The sequence below is a fragment of the Denticeps clupeoides genome, chromosome 5 (genome assembly GCF_900700375.1).
Source record: "Denticeps clupeoides chromosome 5, fDenClu1.1, whole genome shotgun sequence".
Classification (NCBI taxonomy): Eukaryota; Metazoa; Chordata; class Actinopteri; order Clupeiformes; family Denticipitidae; genus Denticeps; species Denticeps clupeoides.
Genome location: NC_041711.1, coordinates 27,532,403 through 27,556,314, shown reverse-complemented (window position 1 = coordinate 27,556,314; position 23,912 = coordinate 27,532,403). Strand labels below are relative to the sequence as shown.

The following is a 23,912-nucleotide window of genomic DNA, read 5'->3' as shown; positions in this document are numbered from 1 at the left end:
GTCATGACAGGCACGTGTGGGAAGGCCGCACGTCGCAGTGGGCAGAAGTTCACCCCACTTCCCACCGCGGAACACACCCCCTCTTTGGATGGAGAGAGGGAAAAAGAGAGAGAGACAGAGGGAGAAGAGGGGGAGAGAGAAGAAGCGAGAGAGAAAGAGAGAGATGGAGAGAGAGGGAGAAGAGAGAGTGAGAGAGATAGAGAGATATGGGGACTGCCAGGAGCGAGGGAGAGGGAGAGAGAGATGAGATGAGAGAGATTGAGATGAGGAGCGGGAGGGGGAGGGGATGTGGAGTAGAGGCGAGGATGATGACCCGAGGGAGGTGGAGAGGGCCTCGAGAGGAGGGAGATCGGATAGGATAGAACGCGAGTCTAAGAAGATGACGAAGAGAGGGAGAAGGATGGGAGAGTCTGGAGAGTCTTCTGGGAAGGGGCGAGAGAGAGGAGGGGGAGAGAGAGGGAGAGTGGAGGGAGAGAGGGAGAAGGAGAGGGAGAGAGAGAGGGAGGGAGAGAGGGAGAGAGAGAGGGAGAGAGATAGAGATAGAAAGAGAGAGAGAGAGAGAGAGAGGGAGAAGGAGAGGGAGATAGATGGAGAGGAGAGGAGGAGAGAGAGAGAGGGAGAGAGAGGGAGCAGAGAGGGGGAGAGAGGGAAGAGAGAGAGAGTGAGGAGAGAGAGCGATAAGGAGAGAGAGAGAGAGAGAGAGAGAGAGAGGGAGAAGAGACAGGGAAGAGAGAGAGAGAGAAGGAGAGAGAGGGAGAGGAGAGAGAGAGAGAGAGCGAGGGAGAAGAGAGAGGGAAGAGGGAGAGAGAGAGAGGAGAGAGAGAGAGAGAGAGAGAGAGAGAGAGGAGAGGGGGCGCTGCGTAGTGGGCTGGGACTCTCTCGCGCGCGTCGGTCGGTCGGTCGGTCGGTCGGGCGCGTTCACGTTACCGGGTTCAGGGAAGAAGGCGATTCCGGCGGATTTAACCCCCTCGCCGCGTCTCCTCCTCCGTCCGCAGGTTCTCCGCTCGGCGAGAGAAGACACGCCGCGGAGCGCCGACGGGTCCAGGTAAAAAAATCCTGCTGAATTCCTGTAAAAAAAAACGCCGCCTGGCAGATTATCGCTCCGCGTTTTCGTTGAGATAAACGGAATTGGCGTGTACATGTATCTGTGTGGGTTACGACGTATAAAAGTTGCTTGTGTTGGTTATTATTGCAGGATGCGTGTTTTTCTTGCCCCTGGTAGATAAAAATAGCTCCTTTATCGTCACGACATCGTCACGAAATCGACGTGCCAGTTCCATCACGATCTGTTCATGAAACGTGACCAGCAGGAATGAACGAAACGAACAATCGAACGATAGCGGCGGATGTGCAGAACTGGAGGGGTTAGTGGCGGCCAGGCGACAGGGACGCTGCGGTCCCCGGGCTGCCGACGTCGTTTCACCAGCAAATCCCGATAAGGACAATCAAACGTGACCGCGGAACATTTAATGTCGCTTTTTATCCGAGAATGAGCCTCACCCCGCCACCCGAGTGAGCATCTGCCGGTGGTGGCGGGGGTGGGTGGGGGGGTGATGGCTGGGCGGTGGAGGGGGGGGGGGGTCACAATACGCTCCATTCGACGAGATTTCAGCCCCTGACACCAGGCGATAAATTACGGGACGAACCCGCGCAGCGCGGACGCGAGGTGCCACGTTCGAACCCCCACCCGGTACCAAGATGACCTTGCAGCAGTCATGACGACCGAGGAGGCGAGCGTCGTCACGGTGGCTCTCTCTCACTACGACCCACTAAATCGCAATGTCAGATGGATGTTAATTTCGTGCCAGATTTGCCCTTCATGATTCAATAATTACGTGCGACCATTTGCTCCCCTTTTGATTCAGAGTGACGTCGAATAAAATGGCGCGTGATTGATTGATGTTCTGAGACCTGCATTTCGGGTGGCGTTCGTGGAGACTCCTGACCCCACGGTGGCCGGTCCTGCCCACAGTGGGAACAGGCTGCCGGCGCTCCGGCCTGTTCCTGCCAGGAGCCCAGGCGGCAGCGCTCGCTCCCTTCTCTCTGCTCCTTGCTCCTGTTTCCTAGTAACCTTGCAGATGCTCCGGTGAACCTGCCCGTCTCCGGCCGCTCTCCATGTTCTGCAGCGCTCCTCTCGGGTTAACCTTGAGGGTTAATCCTCCGAGGGCCGGGCTGAAGCGGAAAAAGCCGAAAAAGAAGAGTCAATATTAGCTGGGACTCGTTATACTCTGGTGTTCCAGTATACGACTGGAGCCTGTTGCTGTCCTGTATCTATCTATCTATCTATCTATCTATCTATCTATCTATCTATCTATCTATCTATCTATCTATCTATCTATCTATCTATCTATCTATCTATCTATCTATCTATCTATCAATTTTCATTGTGAATTCTGTGGTTTTGACAGCAGCGGTGCATCTCATTTGTCTTGGGCAGGCGTCATTTTGTTGGTTTGAGTGTAATAATTGAGCCGTCAGAGGGAGAGATGTGAAATTGTGTGTGCAAAGGAAGAGGCGAACGTCACACCGTGCACTACGACTGCGGTAGACGCTGGTGTGGATGCCGGCACGACACAACATCATAATCCCTCCCTCTGTATCCCTGCAGTCGATTTAGGAATTTCTGAGAGGGGTTGTGTGACTCTTTGCGGCGTGTAATCAATATCGGAGGTCTTTTCCAGAGACTTCCATGCTCTTTTTGTTTTAACCTGTTGACTAGAGCAAATGTACATATTAGGTTTGGTTATATATAACTAATAGGCACTATTATAGGCAATAATATATCTGCATTTTAGGGTTTATACATAGTAAAGCTGCATTTTTCTAATATGAAAATGAAAACCCAGATGGGCAAAAAGCAGAAGAGGAAATGGCACGGCTTGTTTTCCCTCAAAGCGAGCATTCCATTCACATGATAGCTGGACGCGTCTCATTTTGTCATGCGGTGGAGAAAATGGATGCTGAGCGGAGTCCTGGTGGATGTGATGTTGCAGTCTGCTGAAGTGTGACCATGGTGACAGTGCACACTAACGTGACTCACGGTGGCTTCGTTCTTTCGGCGCAGCGCACCTAATGTCCCATCGGCCCCACTCAGGTTTATTCTCAAAAGCATACTGGCGCATGCAGGCGAAGGTCAAATAAAAAGCAGCAAAAGCAGCCAGAATGTAGCCAGAGATTCAAAAGGCAAAATGGCAGTGCTGCTAATGTTGGGTTCTTCATTCCGTTTATTGAAAGTGTGTTGGATAATCTCATCAGCCCCGCCCTTTGACTTGGCTACGTGGTGGAGGAGGGGTTTACCTGAATACGTGTCCTTCTCGTGCTGCCGACTGGGAACCTAAAGCGAATGAGATGCTCTAAGATAGCACGGTGACTTTGTTAGGGGCAGCGAGAATATTTTGACCCTGTTTTAATGGCATTGTGTAAGACATTATGTCACATCAAGTAGGGATTCGTGCAAAGGAAATAGACACAAAGAAAAAAGGGATCGCTAGCTCATTATCTGTTTCTACACTCAGGTCTTTTTGTTTGAGAATAATTATTTCTTTAATGCTTTAATGTTGTTTTGGCTGCTTCCATCATTTCACACATGCAGGTGTGGAGCAAGGTCCCGTCTCCTCTCTTCCCCCACAGTAACTTAGGAACCATGTTTACTGCCTCTAATCTTTCATTCAAGCATTCTGGAGGATGTCACACTGGCGAACATTATCCATGTAAACCTGTGAAAATACCTCCTGTTGGCACGGCCCCTCCGTGTTGCTTCAGGGTTTAGGTTTTAAGAGCTGACTTAGGTGCGTAAAACATAAAGCAATCAAATCTTTTATGGCTGAAGATTTTAGTCTTGGTTCCTAGAGGAATTCACACCATCTGTAGAGTTTCTGGGTTGGCAAGGTTAGGGCTAGTTCAGACTAAATTGTCTCACACTGTGCAAGGGCTGCTGTTAACTGTCATCTTGTTGAAAATGCTAAAGATCTATTTCTTTCAATATGGTGTTTGGTGGTACTTTTAATAATAACACAATGCAGCCAATGCAGTAGTATTTGCTTTGAGGGCCTGTTATATGATTATAGAAAACCTATTAAGGAAATCTAATCTATTGTCTGGTTGTTTTAATTTTGGGGGGACTCTCCTGTGGAGCCAGCCATTAAAGGGGTAATCCAAAATGAAAATGGCTAAAACACAATCTACTGTTTAAAACCATCCACTGTTTAAAACATTTTCTTCTGTAATAAGAAGTATTAGCCTGATTAGAACCACTTTTGTGGAAAAAGGAAGGAAAATGGAAAGATGGACACAAATGCATGACTCACAAGCAGAGGATTCAATAAATAATGTCCCACACACAAACGTGAACATGCAAAACACAGGGTAAAATGACAAACGGCAAGGGTACATTGATACTAGTAATCACATACAAAAACAATCAGGTAATTAGGAACACAAAACCTCTCGCAGGGAAATGAAAGTGAAGTGATTGTCATTGTGAAACGCTGCAGCACAGCACGCTGTGACACAATGAAATGTGTCCTCTGCTTTTAACCATCACAATTGGTGAGCAGTGGGCAGCCATGACAGGCGCCCGGGGAGCAGTGTGTGGGGACGGTGCTTTGTTCAGTGGCACCTTGGTGGATCGGGATTACGGGACCGCTTCCTTAACCGCTAGGCCACCACTGCCCCTATCAGGATCAAGACACGTTTATTAAGTATAAATGTATACCAACCATATACAACCCCAGGGACCAATATATGGACTTTCTCAATAAAAGAAACACTGTGGATCAACTGTTATTCTCACACTGCAGTGACAATGATGTGATGTTGGAAGGGCAGTAGGCGTTGGTAGAGTTTTTGACCTGGAAGAAGACCAAACTGCGTGGAAGTCTACATAAAACCAGGTTGACTTTTATTTCACCGATCATTGCCTGCCAGTGGTTGGTATCCATGCAGCCCACTCACTGGTGACACATTGTCCTGGTTTGTTTGACATGTTGCCTACAGGGGCTACTCAACAAACACCTACGCTGGTCTAGCACGATGGCAGCCGCCACCCAGAGGACAAAAAGACAAAGAATAAATAGTTGTTTCTTGAATTTTTAATGTCAATGAGGACCTTGTGAAGGCCTAGTTCACAACCACTGACACAGCCGAACAGATGTATTGTCACTATTCTGATTATGTATAGTATCAGCCTATAGACCATATTGTATAGATTGCTGACTGATGCTGATGTCCTCTGAGGTTATTGCGGAAATTGCACATCAGAGCTGCCATTGAGGGGACCATTGAGGTCTTTATTTAAAACAGGAGACACCTTCTGTCCCAAAGGCCTCTATGTGCCATTAGTACTGGACATGACTACAGTCTGGTACAGTTGCAGACTGGATGATAGACCCACAGCACATGCAGTGCAGGCTAATCAGTGGTTAGATTGAGGCAGGCCTATGAGGGACATCAGATAGCATGTGTGATAATTAGTTATTTGGAAGGGGGCTGGGGTGATTCACCAAAGCTGCTAATGCAATGGTGATTTATTCTAATGTTCAACCAGGTCTCAGTGTTTAAAAAAACGAATGAGATGTGTTAATTTTTAACAATTTGATGTGCACTTTGAGTTAAAATGTTAAGCTTTGTGCTAATGCAACATCATCTGACACCAATTAAATCACCAGGGAAGAAAGAAAATGCTTTTTCATGCTGCCTAGTAGTCGTTTGTTCTTCAGCCAGTGTAACAAGGCATAAAGCTTTATCAGAGATCATCACACAGTTAACATAAAGCAGATTTATTGGATTACTCCAGTGTCCATATGAGATTAACAAAAAAGAGGCTTATGACATCCTTAGCAAGTGGTTTGTTTAATGGAGCCTGCTGCAAATAACTCCATGGTGGCATGTATTTTAATCCACAATTCTATCAGGAAATTTACCACCAGAGAGTCTAGGGACTATAAATGCATTACAAGCATTCAAAAACATTTTACAGATTTTGTAGGATAATTTATGTGTGTGTGTAGGGTTATAAAATGGATTCATGGTCTTCTGATAATTTTACCCTAAAGTGTTTTTTTTTTATGTGAAGCTCCATTTCAGTTCAGCTCATTACTTGATGTATTTATGGTCAGTTTGGAGGCAGGAACTCAATCAAACAGTAGACAGAGGAGAGGAGGAACAGGAATAACATGCGTATAGCCAGTACATTTAGGATAGGTGACAGCGATGGATACTTAAATACGTTATTGAGTGAGATCATGTGGGCTGTCGACACTTACAGAAAAAGTCTGTGTTGTGAGTTGTTCAGGTTTTCTGCATTGAAAATATGGTATACTCACAGTATAGATTGAGATCTGCATTTATAAAGACTGACGCTGAACATCTTTAAACATCTCAAGATGTTATGCTTAGAAGAACAAGAAAAGACACGTTCAACCAAATGACATTTTTATAACATAATTCCAAAACTGTGATTGAGTGATCATTCATGAAGTTAGTGATTTTGTGTTTTTTGATCATATCTTGGTCTTATTACACCCCTGCTTACCTGAATTGTGGATCTGTTTTAACCTGAATCAGTACAGAAGAACATAAGCATGTAAAGAAGAGTTGTGCACAATATTATTTTAAACAATTGGACAAAGTACCACAGTAATGGAATTATTTTATGTTAAAACACTGTTGCATAACCAATTGAGTAATCTGACAGTGGACTCTATCGACAAGAAACAGGGAAGTATTCACTGCGTCAACAGTGTCAACCACTGCAGCTCTATTGTTCTTTTTGTGGATGGATATGTTGCTTTTCCACCTTTCTGCAACTTTCTGCAATAAATTATACCCTGATGTGAAGTGGAGCCTTTCACTTTTAAACAACTGCTGGAATCTTTTCTGCAACACAAGCGCAAAGTTTCTCTGCTTGTTTACTACCAGTGAAATATGTCCTTATACAGCACTAATTGAAATGTAAGAGCTCCAGACAGAGAAACGGAAGTGCTCCCAGTAGAGCCATTAGAGAGGAGAGGCCCTGAAATGGAAGGCAGCCCTCCGCTCTTTAGGCTCAGCCCTCCTCCACACGCAGGAGGGAACTACATTTGCTCATTCAAATTCTGTAAGATGATAATACAGGAATGCTGAATACTGAGAAAAGAATAATATAATATTATATATACATATATAAGAATATTTTCCCATATTAAGCAATATCAATTTTCTTATAGTTTGAGAACACCTGTACTGTAACCTGAAGAAACCAGTTTAAAACTAGGTTTTAATAACACAAGTTAACAATACAAATATAGAAAGATCTATATAGTGGTCTCGGGCTCTCAGAGCACATTTTTCTGGAAAATATCCTCCTCTTCAAAGATCCTTCAGCAGCGAGTAGAGCTTGCCCAGTCTGTGGATTATAGCCTAACCACAGCTCCCCGAGGGAAGATGGCTGTCTGAAGATTTCAAAAGATTCTCAGCACACAACCTCTTGCCTGGATTTGAAGTCAGCTGGGGCTTCTGTAGTCACTGCAGTCAGTGCTGGAGCATTATTTGGTGGGGAACAGGCTTATTGCACATTTAATACACCTTGTGAACGTCAGTGTGGTACAACACAAGACTTGTACCATTTTGAAAGGCCATTGCAATGAAGAGAGCCACCGCCCAACAGCTTCTAGATGGGTTACCAGGCCTCACATTGGCAGGTCAGCAGTACTCTCCTGGGATTTTTGTGTTTGAATATGCAGCAGGTTCAAGTAGGTGCAGTTACTGAGTGCAGCAGTATTTGTCCTGTTCATGCCCTGAGAAAAGTTTCTCCAAAAAAGGACTATTTCAGGCGCCACTCTATATGAATGTAAGTGCCGAGGATGTTATTGATTTTGCTGTATCATGTATTGTGTACTTAATTATGTTCCCATAATTCATGCTAAGATCCTTTGTTTGTCCAAGATGTCTGGAGGTAATGGGTCCGGTGTACCTCTGGAATGGCTTAATTGCAGCTCTTTTGAAGCCACTGTCATTGTCACAATGTGTTCCCTTTAATGTATTATTTATTCAGGGTGAAGCAGTTGCAAGGTCACCTCTACATGTTCCTCTGGATATATGAGACGGTTGTGCATTTTGGAGGATTCTTGATCCTGACATTTGGCTAAATTGCCTATTAATGATCTCATAGGGAACATGGTTTGATCAGTGCACAGCTATGTAAAGGACAGAGCTGATAAACATCTGTTTTTTTCCCTTTGCTTTCCTCTCCAGGCTACTGGTGCAGAACTCCATCTGGAAAGGCTGCTGTCCATGGTCCTGAATCTCTAAGCCTGCAGTGAGTTCATACATGCAAACGGGTCGTTCCTGACATCCAGTCCTACCAGCTGCTCTTCAAGTCACACCAGACCTTTGCAAAATGGATGACGGTTACAGAGACCGGTCGGCCTTCATTAAAGGTGCTAAAGACATTGCCAAAGAGGTCAAGAGGCAGGCAGGTAAAAAAGTAGGCCGGGGCGTGGACAAAATGTCCGATGAGTACTCCAAGCGCTCGTACACCCGCTTCGAGGAGGACGACGATGACGATGATTACCCCGTGCAAGCTCAAGATGGAAGCTACTATCGCAGCAACAGCCGCGCCAACGATGACGAGGGAGCCCATAGTGACTCCACTGAAGGCCATGACGAAGACGACGAGATCTATGAGGGCGAGTACCAGGGCATCCCCCGGGCCGACTCCACAGGCAAGGTGGACGGACAGGTGCGTGCGACCCAAGCCCAGTTCCGGGACTTGTCGCAGTATGAGGGGGAGAGACGGAAGGACCAGGAGGAGTTAGCACAGCAGTACGAGACCATCCTGCAGGAATGTGGCCATGGCCGCTTCCAATGGACTCTCTATTTCGTGCTTGGCCTGGCCCTTATGGCTGATGGTGTGGAGATCTTTGTGGTGGGCTTTGTGCTGCCAAGTGCGGAGAAAGACATGTGTCTGTCTGAGCCCAACAAAGGCATGCTGGGTAAGTGTGACATCATTGATTCTTACTTTAATTGTGGTGTAGGTAAGCCAAATCATTCAGATGGTGCATATGTAGACTTCCAAAGTCTCAGGTGGGAGCACCAGGCAAACACATGCTTCAATTCCTGGACCTATCTGATGAATCCTTTGTGGTCATAGCCTACTAGTTAACACACTCACTTATGATCACAAAGTCACAGGTTCAAACCTCACTTACTACCATTGTGTCCCTGAGCAAGACACTTAACCCTGAGTTGCTCCTGGGAGATTGTTCCTGTAATTGTCGCTCTGGATCAGGGCATCTGCTACATTCTGTAAATGTAAGTGAACCTATGCCATAATGTCTTGGGAAAAAAGGCCAATCCAAGGATAATCATTAAATCTTAAATCGGTGTGTAATAATACTGCAGCTGTCCATGGTGCTGATTCTTGAGTTTTATTTTAGGGGTTAAACCCACCAGCTAACGCTAAAAGGAGATGCCTGCTTCTTCAAAGCTTATTGTCAAATATATCCTTCATGTATTTTAATTGCTTTTCAACACCAAGGCTCCGCTGATCAGAAAGCATGTTTGGAAGGATTCATTTCAGAGGGGTTTCGGGTAGTGGAAGGGTCATTCTTAGCATGTGCTCCCCAGTGTGCAGCATAGTGGGTGGATACAAGTTTTTGTGCTTTGCATTTGTGGAGTTTCCTGGTGTGCGTTCGTGTACTACACCCACCATATCAGGCTGTTCCTGCCTAATTCAGGAGGCCATTTCAGGGTTTACCGGATTCAGCCACAAATTTGAATCAGGTTTGGCAGAGTGAGTCAGTGCTGAACTGGGTGACTCCTGGGCCAGGGTTAGAGAACCCTGCATTGTGATACAGTTTGGGACGTGACACTTTCTGTGTCAGAACATGCATCACAGACTGCTATATGAGGACCGGCTGTCTAACACTGGAAGCGCTTATAGTCAGCACATGAGCATTACAACTGGATGATGGAGCAAAAGAAGGTGCCCTGGTCTGATGAATCGCTTTTAGTGCATGTGTGTTGTTTACTCTCTATAAGAGATAATAACAGGATGCACTGTGGGTAGAAGGCAGGCCGCCTTCAGAGCTCAAGTCCATTTCTCCTTGGGCAGATGGTTTTAATGTTGTGCACATCCTTGTTTATATGAACTGTGTGTGAGCTCTAGCCATGTTGTGTTAGCCAGCAGGAAGATGGGCCCTTGGTCTCTCCCCTGTTACACAACATGCCTGACTCATGCTGGAGTGCTTCACTCTTTCTGCCCACGCTACACTGTCGCTGCTGGGTCCTAGTGCCCGTTCGTACCCAACGCTTTGGCACACATCTGCATGCTGGTGCCCCTTTGATGCCTGAACCGAATCCAGCAGTGTGCCTGTGTGAATCGACACCGTGTGAAGACATTTTTTTGCACCCTGCAGTGGCTCGCCGCATGATGCTGCAGCTTCACATTTATGCTCAATACTTGACATGCGGCCCTTCCGTTGGCGAGACAAAGAGGAGTCGTGACTGACGAGAGGTGCCTTTGTATGCGTGGCACAGTTTGAAAATTGGATTTTCCTAAGGGGCCAGCAGTCTATTCTGCACGGGAAAGACACCATGCAATGCTGCCGTTTTGCTTCAGTGACATTGCACTCATTTGAAGGGTAAAAATACTGCTTCCTTTATTTATCCAGCTGACAGATTAAAACCAAAAACCTTAAATGGAAGCAAATGGAAGCCCTTGTGAAGGTAACCGACCATTTATCCTTTATTATCTTCTGCCCTGCCCGCTTGACAAGCGTAAAATTAATGTCCGGCGCTGTGCAGCAGGAGGGGAAGGGGCGGGGCTTGGTATTCCATCTTGGTGTGCAGCGCGAGATGCGGGGACAGAATAAAATGACCGGCCACAGTCCACTGATCTACTCGCAACGCCGGTGGAACCTCTGCCCCCGGCCGCTGCCGCTCTGACGCAGGCAGGGCCACGCTCTCGCAGAAAGAGGAGGGGAGCAGGGTGGGCTATAAATAACCACCCATACCCACCGCCTCCCTTTCCTCACCACTTCCCCAGCCCTGGAGCCTCAGAGCTGCTGTCATGGTGCAGGAGAGTCACCGAGCCCCTCCCCCACTACTTCCTCTCGCTCCCTTCCTCACCGTCTGAATGACGAGGGCTCAGCTGTCTCCAGTCCCCCTGCTCTCCCCCTCTGAGACCCCCACGCCACGCCTCCCCAACCCCCATCGCTGTGGCCACAGCCGCACTGCTACACTGCACCATCAGAAGCACTTAGCACCACCGACGGACTCGCTGCTTCATGAAAGGACGAAGGTCCAAATCTCAGGCCGCCGCTGTGCAAATCGCGGCCCGTCACGGGTTATCCTGCCGACCGCCGGTAGATTTGTGGCTGTAGCTGTTTGTAAACTGGCAGCGAGCCTGACGGTGAGAGCATCTCTCCTCTCAGCCCGTTGAAAGGAAGCGCTGACAAGACTGCTGGCTTGGGTGGTCTGCGTGATAGCAAGTCCTGATGGAACTAAGAATTTGCTAATCGGACAGCTCTGACTGAGTGAGCCATTAGGGTGCAAGTGCACTGCGGTGATGGCTATCGTGCCCTGTCACCGCCCTGCGATGGGCCTCCATTGTTTGGCCAAGGTGAGCGTGATGAGGCAGAATGATGCCAGGGCTTCAGCTCCCTGTCCCCTTCAGGTTCAGCTCAGCTCTGCAGCAGTTGCACGCAGTGTGCCACCCTGCTGCTGCAGCTTGTGTGTCGTCGGCATGGGCAGAAGATGGGCACTCAAGAACACAATTTTAAAAGGATGAATACTTGTGCTCGGATGCTAATGCTAGGGTGGGGTTGTGTTCATCTTTGTAGTTTCACCAATGGGGCCGAAATAAGGCAAAAAAACATGGACACCCATTCCTGTGGCCATAATGTGCCCGATAACTGCTGTCATTAGGTACGCAATCAGGACGACAGTTTGTCACTGAGCCTGTGACAGATTGGCGGGCCACCTTCTGCTGCCACTGCCCTGACTCCCATTCTACATCAGATCACAGCTTGATGCACATTTACTGGATTTAGCCGAGTAATCTTATAGTCCATGAGGAGTACAATCACTTAGTACAAGTAATTTTTTTATTGCGAAAATATAATCACATGGTGCACTCATTAATTGCTAATGTCGCTGCAGATTACTGTGATTGAGGTAATAAATTCTGAAAACAAAATGAATCTTATTTAATAGAGACATTACATTTATATAATTAATACTGTTGTTTACTCATTTTAAAAGATTGAAAGATTGAATGCTCTGGTAAATGCTTTTTGTATAATTGCGTTTCTTTAGTTTGTTTCCAGTGCTTCTTCTCTTTTTAATAATTTTCGGTCTTTTGCGATATCTCTCTCTTTATCCCTATCACAGGTCTGATTGTCTATCTCGGTATGATGGTGGGTGCCTTTGTGTGGGGAGGCCTGGCTGACAGGATTGGTCGACGACAGACTCTCCTCATCTCTCTCTCTATCAATAGCGTCTTTGCCTTCTTCTCCTCCTTCGTGCAGGGTTACAGCTCCTTCCTGTTCTGCCGCCTACTTTCTGGCGTCGGGTAAATGCCCAGTCCCTGTCCATCATCTGACATTTCTAGAGATTTGAATGCCCTCTTCACGTCATTACCTGTAATGTACCACCATCTCTCATTCTCCTCTCAGTTTCTCTTCTCGTTTGCTCTCACCTCATCTTTACCCCACCCCATCTCTCTCTTTTTTTTCCTTTCTTCAAACGTCTGTCTGTCTCTGTTTCTCTTTAGGATTGGAGGCTCGATCCCTATTGTGTTTTCGTACTACTCTGAATTCCTTGCCCAGGAGAAGCGAGGAGAACACCTGAGCTGGCTCTGCATGTTCTGGATGATTGGCGGCATATATGCCTCAGCCATGGCCTGGGCCATCATCCCTCACTATGGTAATACGTTTGAAAAAGATCATACTAAATCTAGAGGAAAATAATTGTATAATAAAATAATGAATAACATTTTAAATAATTGACAATAATAGATATTGGTGGGAGGTTCGCTTTCAGTGAGGAGCCAGTGTTTTTAGGATGGTATATTCTTTTCCTTGTTTTCTTGCACAAGGTTGGAGTTTTCAGATGGGCTCAGCTTATCAGTTCCATAGCTGGCGTGTATTTGTGCTGGTGTGCGCCTTCCCTGCAGTGGCAGCTATTGCAGCTCTCAACACCATGCCAGAGAGCCCACGCTTCTACCTGGAGGTAAGGATGCTAAGGTCACATTCCTTCAGCACCGACGAGAACATCAAGTCCAAGGACGGCAGGGTTATCATTGTGACATTTCTCAAACGCAGTGTCACATTGCTGTTAGTCATTTGGCTTTGATTCAGCACACCACTGAAATGGGGTGGGATCTTTGGGCCATCATTTCATAACTATGACATTCACAAGAAAAACTGTAGAAAGCATCTAGAGGTTGAGAAATAGTAATAGTGGGAATTCTTTGAATGATGGGGGCAGGGATGTGGGAGCTCCCGTTATGAACAAGCTGTGAACCTAGACATTGTCTGTCAATTGCTGTTGACAGAATGGAAAGCATGACGAGGCTTGGATGATCTTGAAGCAAGTGCATGACACCAACATGAGAGCCAAGGGTTACCCTGAGAGAGTCTTCTCTGTGAGTCCCTGCAGATTCCTGTTCCAGTCATCATTTGGACTGTTGACTGTCTACCGCACTTCATTTTCACAATGTGTCTCTCTCTCTCTATCTCTCAGGTCACCACCATCAAGACAGTGAAGCAGATGGATGAGCTGGTTGATATGGGTGAAGGAACAGCATGGCACCAGCGCTGGAAGATGAAGCTGACCAGTCTTTTCCATCAGGTACATATTAAGCCATAGCAGCAGGCGTATATGACTGCTAGAACTGCAATAAAGAAATCATTTTCATTAGGAATTGGACGTAAAACCACTAGAATGCTTTGCAGAAGTTTATCAGCTGCATTGCTTGTATTACCTCTTGCAGGTGTGGGGGAACTTCTTGACTGTCTTCTCTCCTGAGTATCGCCGCACCACTTACATGATGATGGCTGTGTGGTTCTCCATGTCATTCAGGTACTATTAATGTAGCAATTCTAACCATAGAATGACAGCCCAGTTATCAAATTCCAGCTCCAGAATATTGATATTTAATGCTGCAGTGTTTCACAGTGACAATCTCTTCACTTTCCCTTCGCTTATTCAGTAGAGATCTGTGTTAGCATGACACTGCTAATTCATACGGTGAGGTTTCCCCTAATTATGTCTTCATTTATTCATTTTCCTTGCAGCTACTACGGTTTGACAGTGTGGTTCCCTGATATGATCAAGTACCTCCAAAAGCAAGAGTACAACTCCCGCACCAAAGTCTTTATCAAAGAGAAGGTGGAGCACGTCACATTCAACTTTACTCTGGAGAACCAGGTGCACCGTAATGGTGAATACTTCAATAACAAGTAAGCATAATGTCAGTGATGCATATGAGTACTTGTGATTACTGCACAGTCTAAGGCACATTTTAATAACAATTGAAAACAAAACCACTGTTTATTTAAGATTATTAAAAAAAACCTTTGATCTAACATTGATCAAAAACTGATTTAAGTTTCCAACCCAGCTCTTGCTGTACATTTTCAGATATCAACAGTTTTTCCCAAATCAAATGAAATGCCCCTTTTAAATCAGTACTTTTTCTGTGATACTGTTTTGTGATACTCAACAATTTAGAATTTACTGCTGGAAATGTGAAAAACCTTTCATTAATTTCACTACCTTACAACTATTACTTCATATACAGTTTCTTTGTTATGACATTTTCAGTAGCTATTCATTTTATTGCAACATATGATTGTCTGGACATTTTGTGCCTCTTTAAGGTTCTTAAATCTGAAGATGAAATCCATGGTTTTTGAGGATTCTTTGTTTGAGGAATGCTATTTTGAAGATATCACCTCCAGCAATACCTTCTTCAAGAACTGCACGTTCATCTCAACACTCTTCTACAACACAGGTAATAGCAAATTAGTTTTCATTTTATACCAAGGTGTAAAAATTAACAACTGAATAATATAGTCCACGTCCAGCACTAGTGCTCAGATGATTCTGCCTGTTCTTCAATTACAGTCTTAAAATAATGTTGTCAGAATTTTCAATCCCTTTTTAATCCCTTGAATGTTCTTCACATGTTGCTGGTATCCTAGCAACCACCCTCCGATAAAGCCCAGCACCTTTATCTCGAGATAGCAGGGCCTTACTGATTGTGCTGAAAATAACAAGTCAATGGTGGCCACTGAGAAAAAAATCCACATGAAAAGCATACAATCAGATGTGCCAATAAAATGAAAGCAGCCTATACCAAACTTAGATTTTAGATTATTTTAACAATGCATATATTTAGCATGAATCTTTCTTATTTCATAACAAAATATTAAACTGTATCATTTCATAACTCCTCAGCAGAAACTAAGCCATTTTAATAATTCTCCACATAGCCGAGGATCATTTTAATTATAGTTGCAAAGCTTGGAGATTTAGGCTGAATTTGAATATGCTCTGTAGTGCAACAGACTGCAGTACTCTAACAGTGACACACTGACAATGCTTTCTGACCCTATTCATTTTTCATAGGACCTTGATTGCCTTTGTTGACCACATGATTGCTGTGTTACATCATATATCCCATGTTCTCGCACTTATAAAGTCTTTGTGCATATTTCAGATCTGTTCAAGTACCGCCTCATCAACAGCAAGCTCATCAACAGCACTTTCCTCCACAATAAAGAGGGTTGTATGCTGGACTTCAGTGATGAGAACAACGCCTACATGATCTACTTTGTCAGCTTCCTGGGCACACTGGCTGTCTTACCTGGAAACATAGTGTCTGCTCTCCTCATGGATAAAATTGGACGCCTACGGATGCTGGGTAAATGATCCATCCCCCACCTCTCTGTGCTGGATAGATCAGTCAGTAACCCAGCTGTCTTGCAGTTGTACCCTTCATATGATCTTCATTGTTTAAGACATTGTTCTGTTGATGTCTAAAAATGTGAAAGAAACATTGAAAACATGACAATTTACCTGACCGAGTGTTAAAAATGGGCCGTTGTTCTCGCTCTCTTGCAGCGGGCTCTAGCGTGATCTCCTGTGTCAGCTGTTTCTTCCTGTCATTTGGGAACAGTGAGTCTGCCATGATTGCCCTGCTTTGCCTCTTCGGGGGCATCAGCATTGCGTCGTGGAATGCCCTGGATGTGCTTACTGTAGAGCTCTACCCATCTGACAAGAGGTAACTGGTCTCTGCATTTCAGCATTTTCTTTTAATAATTTGGGTGGAAGGCAACCGCTTAAATTAACTGCTGATATATACTAGCACTTGGCATTGGACAAGGCTTTATGGAAAAATTAAATGTGGCAACATTACTCATTTGAAGTATATTTTTTATTTATCTTCACTACAATGTATTTTGGTCAAAAATCTTATCTCAAAATGACTGAATTTCTATTGGTTAAATAAGGGATCCCACCTCCTTTAAATATTACAGGCCTGATCTTGTGGTCCTCCTGTTATTTTTCATTGTGGACCATTTAGCACCCCTCTGTGGTCAAATAAACTCACTTACAAGTATTTTTGCCAATTTAAATTGGTTGAAGCGTCCCTCTCCAAGAAAAGCACACAACTAAACAGAATGAAAAGAATCATTTAAAGAATTGATTAAAGCTTAAGACTTGAATCAACCCAAGATAACTGGAAGAACTGTGCATTACTTTTGCTGTTACCTTTGCTTGATATAAGAAACCAGCCTTAAAACATACCGACAGGATTATTAATTTGACACTGAGCACAAAATCGTATTTCTATTTTTCCTAAGATGCTTGTGCAAAACTGTACATTACCTTTGTATGTAAGTGTCCTTAACCTAATTCCCCTTTCTGTCCACAGAACTACAGCCTTTGGGTTCCTAAATGCGCTTTGCAAGCTGGCCGCTGTTTTAGGCATCAGCATTTTCCAGTCTTTCGTGGGAATCACTAAAGCCGTTCCCATTCTCTTTGCCTCTGGAGCCCTTGCTGCTGGCAGCTTCCTGGCACTAAAGCTCCCAGAGACACGTGGCCAGGTGCTGCAGTAGTGTGGTCCTCATGCCTATTGGTGGCAGTGTAGAGCAGGAAGAGCCACACTGTGAAGTCCATGCCCCCCAACCTCAGCCTAGTAAACCCATGTCAGAGTAAGCAGACCTGCCGCCGAATCACTCTTTCATGATGGATATTTTTTTTACCACCATGTCTTTTTATTTCAACCGTGCATGTGTGAGAGATGCTGGATGCATTACAAAGTGAGTAGCCTACGATAATAATTGGACACATGATTAATGGAAAGAGCTCTGAACCATGGAGGCCTGTAGAGCTGTTACTCCTAAGAGGGTTGGATGACCCACAATATGAGCCATTTAATTCCTTTTACTTCTAAAAAAAAACCACTAGCTTTCCCGTACAGGGTATTTATAATTTTACTTTATGTCATAGATTTGGTCAGACACTCATTTGAACCTTTTTTCTCTGCCCCCTTACGATTATGTATGAGTATGTACAGACAAACTGCCATGTTTGGAGACAGACATTCCAGATTTTCCTTTTTTATTGTTTGAATGTGATGCTTGACCTGTCAGATTGATGTTTCCCTTTAATCCTCATCCTCACAAAAGCGGCTCTTTCTCGAACTGTCGGTTAGTAGGTATTTATGAATGGACAGTGTTGATTTTAGTGTGGTGGTGGTGGTGGTGGTGTTTTTTTTTGGGTCAGTTCTTCATCAGATAGCAGATGATAGCAGATGTTATGTGTTGGTTGTGTGTATGTGTGACAGAACAATCACCTGAAATCATTTCTCAAGCCTTTCACTTATTTAAAGCACAGACTTTTGCGATTAGTGCAGTCATTTACACTGGACAGCATATTGCCCATTTCCTTTAGTGTACAGATGTGTCGATGTGATGATGGAGGAGGAGACATATTCTCGATCGGAGGAGCACTTTTACAAAAAAATTACTTTTTGAAAGTGTTAAGCATGTAATTAGTGGTGAAAATACATCAATATATGCTTGATTGGTAGTTAAAAAAGACAACATACAGTAATCTATTTTAAATCTGGCGAGGCATGAGTCATACTGTACAAGATGGTGGGAGTATTCCTTCACTTAGTCCTGATCTTCATATTGTCAGTGTATGGATAAAGAGCCCCTTCTCTGTTTTCCCTCATTCGCTGTGTTGAATGTGCACAGGTTCTCTTTGCTTGTTGTTGAGATCAGAGTTTTTTTTTTTAGTTTTTTTTTTTTTTTTAAGTTTTCCTGATGTTCTAACTAGTAAAAAGCAAAATTCCTGTCTCCTCTTCCATGTGCACAGGACTCTTCCTCAAGAGTCATTCAAAATGTGACAACTTAAGGAAGATGTTGCTAAGCACAATGTGGTTTGATAAGACTTTATTGAAACACATAGGTTTATTTTAAAGATTGTGTAAATTATGTACTGAATATAAATATGAAAAAAAAAAATCAGTTTAGCCATGTCTGTATGTTTGAAGATTTACTAGATATTATATAACATTACCTAGCAAAAAATATCTGAAGAAATTGTTTCGGATAATGAAAAAAACTATCAATATAACTTGTCTTAGATAGATTGAATTTGATGTATGTACATATATATATATAAATATATTGATTTGTGATATATTGAGAAAAACTTGCATTTATTTTAGGCAATGGTTAAAAATGGTTATAAACAGATCTATATACTTTACATGCATTACATGCATAACTCTATTGCCCATATTTTATTTATTTATTTATGTATTCATTTATTTTTGCCAAGAGGCATCTGTTTGTACTTATGTATGTTTGTGTGTCTGCATGTGAATTTTGGAGAGTATTTATGATGTTTTTGAGAAACTGGTTTTATTTGATATGGGGATTGGGTTGTCTAGGTTCTTGTTTTCATTTCTGTAGTGTCCAGATGTAGAGTCAGGGCCATCACATTGCGGATCTGACACATGGGCCAAATTGTCCTACAGAATTAGGGTAAGAGCTGTCGTAACAGCAAACCTGAGTAAATGAAATGTTTCTTTGGCCTGGGTACTTTCAGATAGCAGCTTGTGTAGTTCACTTTTAAGGACATTTGGAAAATATCTTTTTAGTGAACTCTACACTGTAGCCAACAACTTAGGAATTTCGCACAATATATATATGTTTATATATATATATATATATATACTGCCACTTTGTAGGATAGCAGCCATTTGTAGAGCTCTGATTTCGCTGTGTGACTGAAACTTCTGCAGCGTCACACGTGAATCTTAAAAGACACTCATCTGAAATTGCCCATTGCCATAAAAAGGGAGAAACTCAGCAGGATGGCTTTGTTATCTTTGATGAAACAAACAAACCAAAGCAGTTTATAGGTCCTAATGCAACTGAACACAAGAAGCACAAATTGAGGCCTAACAATTATAGACAGACATACACACAGGCACACATACAAAACACACAAATCAACGTTAGTGTCCATGGCTAAAACTCAGTGGTAGCCAGTCTGCAATTTAGCTTATACTTCAAAGTGTGTGCGTAACGAAGGCCAAAACTGCCCTGACATAATGATCAAAATAAAACAAAACATTTGCTCAGAACACATGTAACTGCCGCGCTCATCCCACTTAGTTACTGTGTGATGATCTATATGTGCCATGAGTAATATTTCTTGTCAATTGCCAAAACTTTTGTACTTCTGCACCATTGTGACAATTAGTCTTACAGCACAACATGGCACATACACATGAATGATATGACTATGAATGCACACCTTATGAATCAAGTCAATGGAACAAAAAAAATGATGGTGTATGCGGATTCTAAACGAGCTCTATAAAACAATGAATTGTGCACAGGGTTTTTGCATAAATGCTAAAATAATAGGTTTCATCAGATTTTGTCCTGTGCAAAACACTTCTGAATTTCCTCAGACAAAACATAACAGCTTTGCAGGAATAAGCTCCCATCTGTCCATCTCCATACTGTTGTACAGTCACACAGTCTTAACCCCACAGAGCTTGGACAATTCCTTCCTTCATCAGTGACAAATGCTCTTCAACAATTCCATTAACTGCATCACCAAGAGTAAAGGATTGTTCTGTGCTTTGGGGGTACTGCTTTCCTAAAAGCGGGCAGTCTCAGTTCGCTGTCCGTCTCACACCATCATTGCTGAAGCATGCTTCTAATCTGTCGCTCGGAATCACCAAGTCTTATCTATGTGTTGTCCTGTTCCACCCACTAATCAAAATGAGGATGTCAATATTGCTGTTGTGAAATGCTGATATACAGTAACTTATCTCAGTGAAGCTATGTCTCTGTTGGAATTTGTGAACTTCCCTGTTTAGATTGTTAATGGTTGTACAATATTTCATTTTGTTTACAGGGTTCTTTTTTTGTATTCTTAACTTGTTGACAGAGCTACAAACAATCATGTGTGCAAAAAGTAATAAAAGCAATAAATGACAAGATATGTTTCTCGAACACACCCAAATCCACCAGGGGGAAGCACACTGAAAATTCACAGGTCACATCCAATGAGACACCAAGTGTTAGCAATGAAAAATATCACTGAAGGGCCACTGTCTGCGTACTCTACAAAACTACCATAGGTCTTTTGATGCTTTTGTCAATTGAAATGTATTGCCATAATTTTAATGTGACAGAAAAAAATATCATGTTATCACTGTACTGTGCTGTAGAGATTGTAGTTGTTTCTATGTACGAGTATAAATATGTGGAACAATAAAATAAAAAAATGGAAAAAAAAAAATCCTAAAACATAAGTAATGGAGTATCATGGTATGGTGTCAAAAGCTGTGTGATTTGTTTTTTGTACATGAGAATGGAGAGAATTTGAGAAAAATTTATGTATGAAGGTTTGTGTGATATTGTTTGGTTTAATTTTTTCTTATTTTACACTTGTGCAGTTAACTTGTTCATAAATGGAAATTTTAAATATACATTGAAATAAACATCTGTCATAATAATTAACATAGTTTTATATGATATTGTGAATTTCTTGATTTTACAACAATTTACCATTTACTCAATGTGAAACGCTTCCACCACCCAGCTGACTTTCAGTCTACATATTCATGCTGCTGAGGCGAATTAGTTAAGTACTTTTGGTGAGTACTACCAGTGTCACTACTCTCACCAGTGAGGTCCCACTGAATGGCATATTAGGGACCTTGACATTTTATTCTTGAGTTCAAGTGAATATTTGTAGCGTTATGCATTTTGTTTTTCAAGAACATGAGAGCGCAGTGACTTTGACCTTCACATTCAAATCAGTTTTGATCAAATTTTTAAGAATTTCAACTTAATCTTGTGAGTTCTTGTTAGGGGTGTCACATCATCAGTCCACTTCATCAGCGCTTACTTACAGCTGATGACTGGAAATTATGCTGGACCACTCCCACTACACTACAACCGTAACAGGCGTAACAAACTACTCAACTGCTTTGTTGTCCTCATTAAAAGACTGACCGATCAGCCAATCCAGTCCCAGTTCAATCTGCCCCACGGACTTAGTGGCCATGCTGAGGAACAGGCAGCCTGGACCTGAAACCACGAGCAACGCGTTTCCATATTAGCGGAATTTAAAAGCGCACAGTTTCCCCCAGAGCGACAGGGGGCGCTGATGAGCACCGCGACAACTGGCGCTGCCGCCTGGAGGAGCATCACGGGAACTCTCCTTCTGCGCAGCAAGCTCGCCGCTTCGTGTGTTTTAAGCGTCGTTAGCGCGACACGTTGTGTCCAGTTTAGTTGCTCGTTCAGTCTCGCTGCCCGATAGTTTTTATTGTGATTTTGTAACCGAGTGATGGCCTAAAGTTGTCGAACTTTTCTACTGTGTGCGGTCACCATTTGGTGACAACGGCAGTGAAAGGTAAATGCATGACGACGGTGGCAGTAATCAAGGACGCCAGAAATTAGACATATAATCTGACTGTTTGCGTATTAATTACGTTTTTATTGACGCTGCGTCTCGTGTTCATGCATATTTGTGTGTTGAGAGAGAAGGGTGGTAGTAGCCTAGTGGGTAACACACTCGACTATGACCAGGTTCAAATCCCACTTACTACCATTGTGTCCCTGAGCAAGACACTTAACCCTAAGTTGCTCCAGGGGGACTGTCCCCTGTAACTACTGATTGTAAGTCGCTCTGGATAAGGGCGTCTGATAAATGCTGTAAATGTAAATGTTGTTAAACAGGCAGTAAAGGGCTGGGTGTTGTATGAATGCACATGATTCTTTGATGTGTGTCTGCAGGCTCTCTTGCAGCGCTCTCTGGATGCTGCCTGTGCACTGTTGCCGCCCCTCTCTCGGCGCCCTCACCTTCGCCAGGCGGCTGGCGCACATCGGGCTGCAGATGGAGCCTGATCGGCCCGTGGAGGCGGCGGTACGCACAAAGCTGACCCAGGCCCTGCAGCCTGTGCACCTGGAGGTCCTGAATGAAAGCCACATGCATGCTGTTCCCAAGGGGTCAGAGTCACACTTCAGAGTGCGCGTGGTGAGTCAGCAGTTTGAGGGGGTCTCGCTGCTGCAGCGCCATCGTCTGGTAAATGAAGCACTGAAGGACGAGCTGAGCACTTGTATCCATGCCCTGGCCATCGAGGCAAAGACACCACAGCAGTGGGACAGCAACCCCACCGTGGGAAAGAGTCCTCCATGCTTAGGGGGTTCAAAGCATGATAACACTATGGCTGACAAGCTGAAGGCAGGAAGAGATTGATTGGTTGTCGTGGTGTTTTGGGGTTCATAATTATTCATTTAAGCATGTTGCCTATCTTCTGTAAGACAGTTGCCGCAATCTTTATTGCAAAGCAACCAGCAGTTCATATTTTTGCAATAACTTCTTTAATGCCTTCATACTTTACAAGTTTTATGGAGTTTTGCAAATCCAATTGCACATTTATCACTTCTTTCATTGAGTTTGTGTAAAAATATTGTATATGCTAATTAATCACAATAAAATCAAGAATCTCTGTCACTTAATAAGATGTTTGATGTTTTTGTAGGTATAAGGACTCACTCAGCTAGTGCATACAGAGCTGTCAGAAAACTCATAGCTGCCGGGTGGGATTCAGTCCCATATATTATATGTTCTCTGACCAACTTTTATTATGTCAGTAGAACAGTAACATTCACTAGATAAATTCTTTATACTTTTCTGGTAAGTTGTTATGTGTAAATAAGATAAATCAATGTCAGAGCAAGTGGTGTTATAATCCTAATCAATTAGGCTTATGGCCATTTAATTAATTTTTTGTATCTATTATCTATCATCCACCTCATGGATAGAATAAACAGTGTATGAGATTGTCATAGTGCTGAGTAAATGTCACCATGCCGTGTTCCCGTGCTTTCCCCCCATGGCCACCAGGGGGCGGCATACGATAACAGTGACTGAGCGTTAAAGCTATGAGCGGCTGATCAGAACGGTTTGACCAGAGTTTGTTTTAAAAAAAAAACCTGTAAGACCATCATGCTTGGTTTTTTCTATTACATTCACAGTAATTATTCACATACTGATGTTTACATCCTATATCAATTTCCTCCACTGCTCCGGTAAGACCATGTCAGGTCACGTCACAGAAGCCAGAAATCGTTCCAGGGTCATGCTGAATAATTTACTCAGAATATGTTAGATAAAATTATTAATTGTATGAAAAAAAGAATGATTTCAGTCCACAATGTGAAACGATCAAGAAAACTGAAATCAAGTGAATTTTTTTTCTAATGAATAGCCATGTTTACCCTGAGTGTGGTGATGGATGTAGGATTCATACTGAGGTATAGAACAGACATGGTGCAGGGATTTTTGAGCATTAGTGACGTCTATTGTTGGTTCCA

The 23,912-nt window shown here is 43.5% G+C and overlaps 2 protein-coding genes across 2 annotated transcripts; both read left to right on the top strand.

The window, feature by feature from the left end:
- Positions 1-851: 851 nt before the first annotated feature.
- sv2a (synaptic vesicle glycoprotein 2A) lies at positions 852-21,051 on the top strand. The gene is made up of 13 exons (XM_028978914.1): positions 852-1,045; positions 8,233-8,972; positions 12,373-12,553; positions 12,755-12,906; positions 13,079-13,212; positions 13,538-13,627; positions 13,726-13,833; positions 13,976-14,064; positions 14,280-14,444; positions 14,865-14,998; positions 15,707-15,910; positions 16,111-16,270; positions 16,925-21,051. Exons 2-13 carry the CDS (start codon positions 8,378-8,380, stop codon positions 17,106-17,108), a joined length of 2,196 nt encoding a protein of 731 aa, XP_028834747.1. The 5' UTR covers positions 852-1,045; positions 8,233-8,377; the 3' UTR covers positions 17,109-21,051.
- A 682-nt stretch (positions 21,052-21,733) lies between these two features.
- Positions 21,734-23,049, top strand: bola1 (bolA family member 1). The gene is made up of 2 exons (XM_028981540.1): positions 21,734-21,945; positions 22,329-23,049. The coding sequence occupies exon 2, from the start codon at positions 22,351-22,353 to the stop codon at positions 22,789-22,791; it is 441 nt and encodes a 146-aa protein (XP_028837373.1). The 5' UTR covers positions 21,734-21,945; positions 22,329-22,350; the 3' UTR covers positions 22,792-23,049.
- The last annotated feature ends 863 nt before the right edge of the window (positions 23,050-23,912 follow it).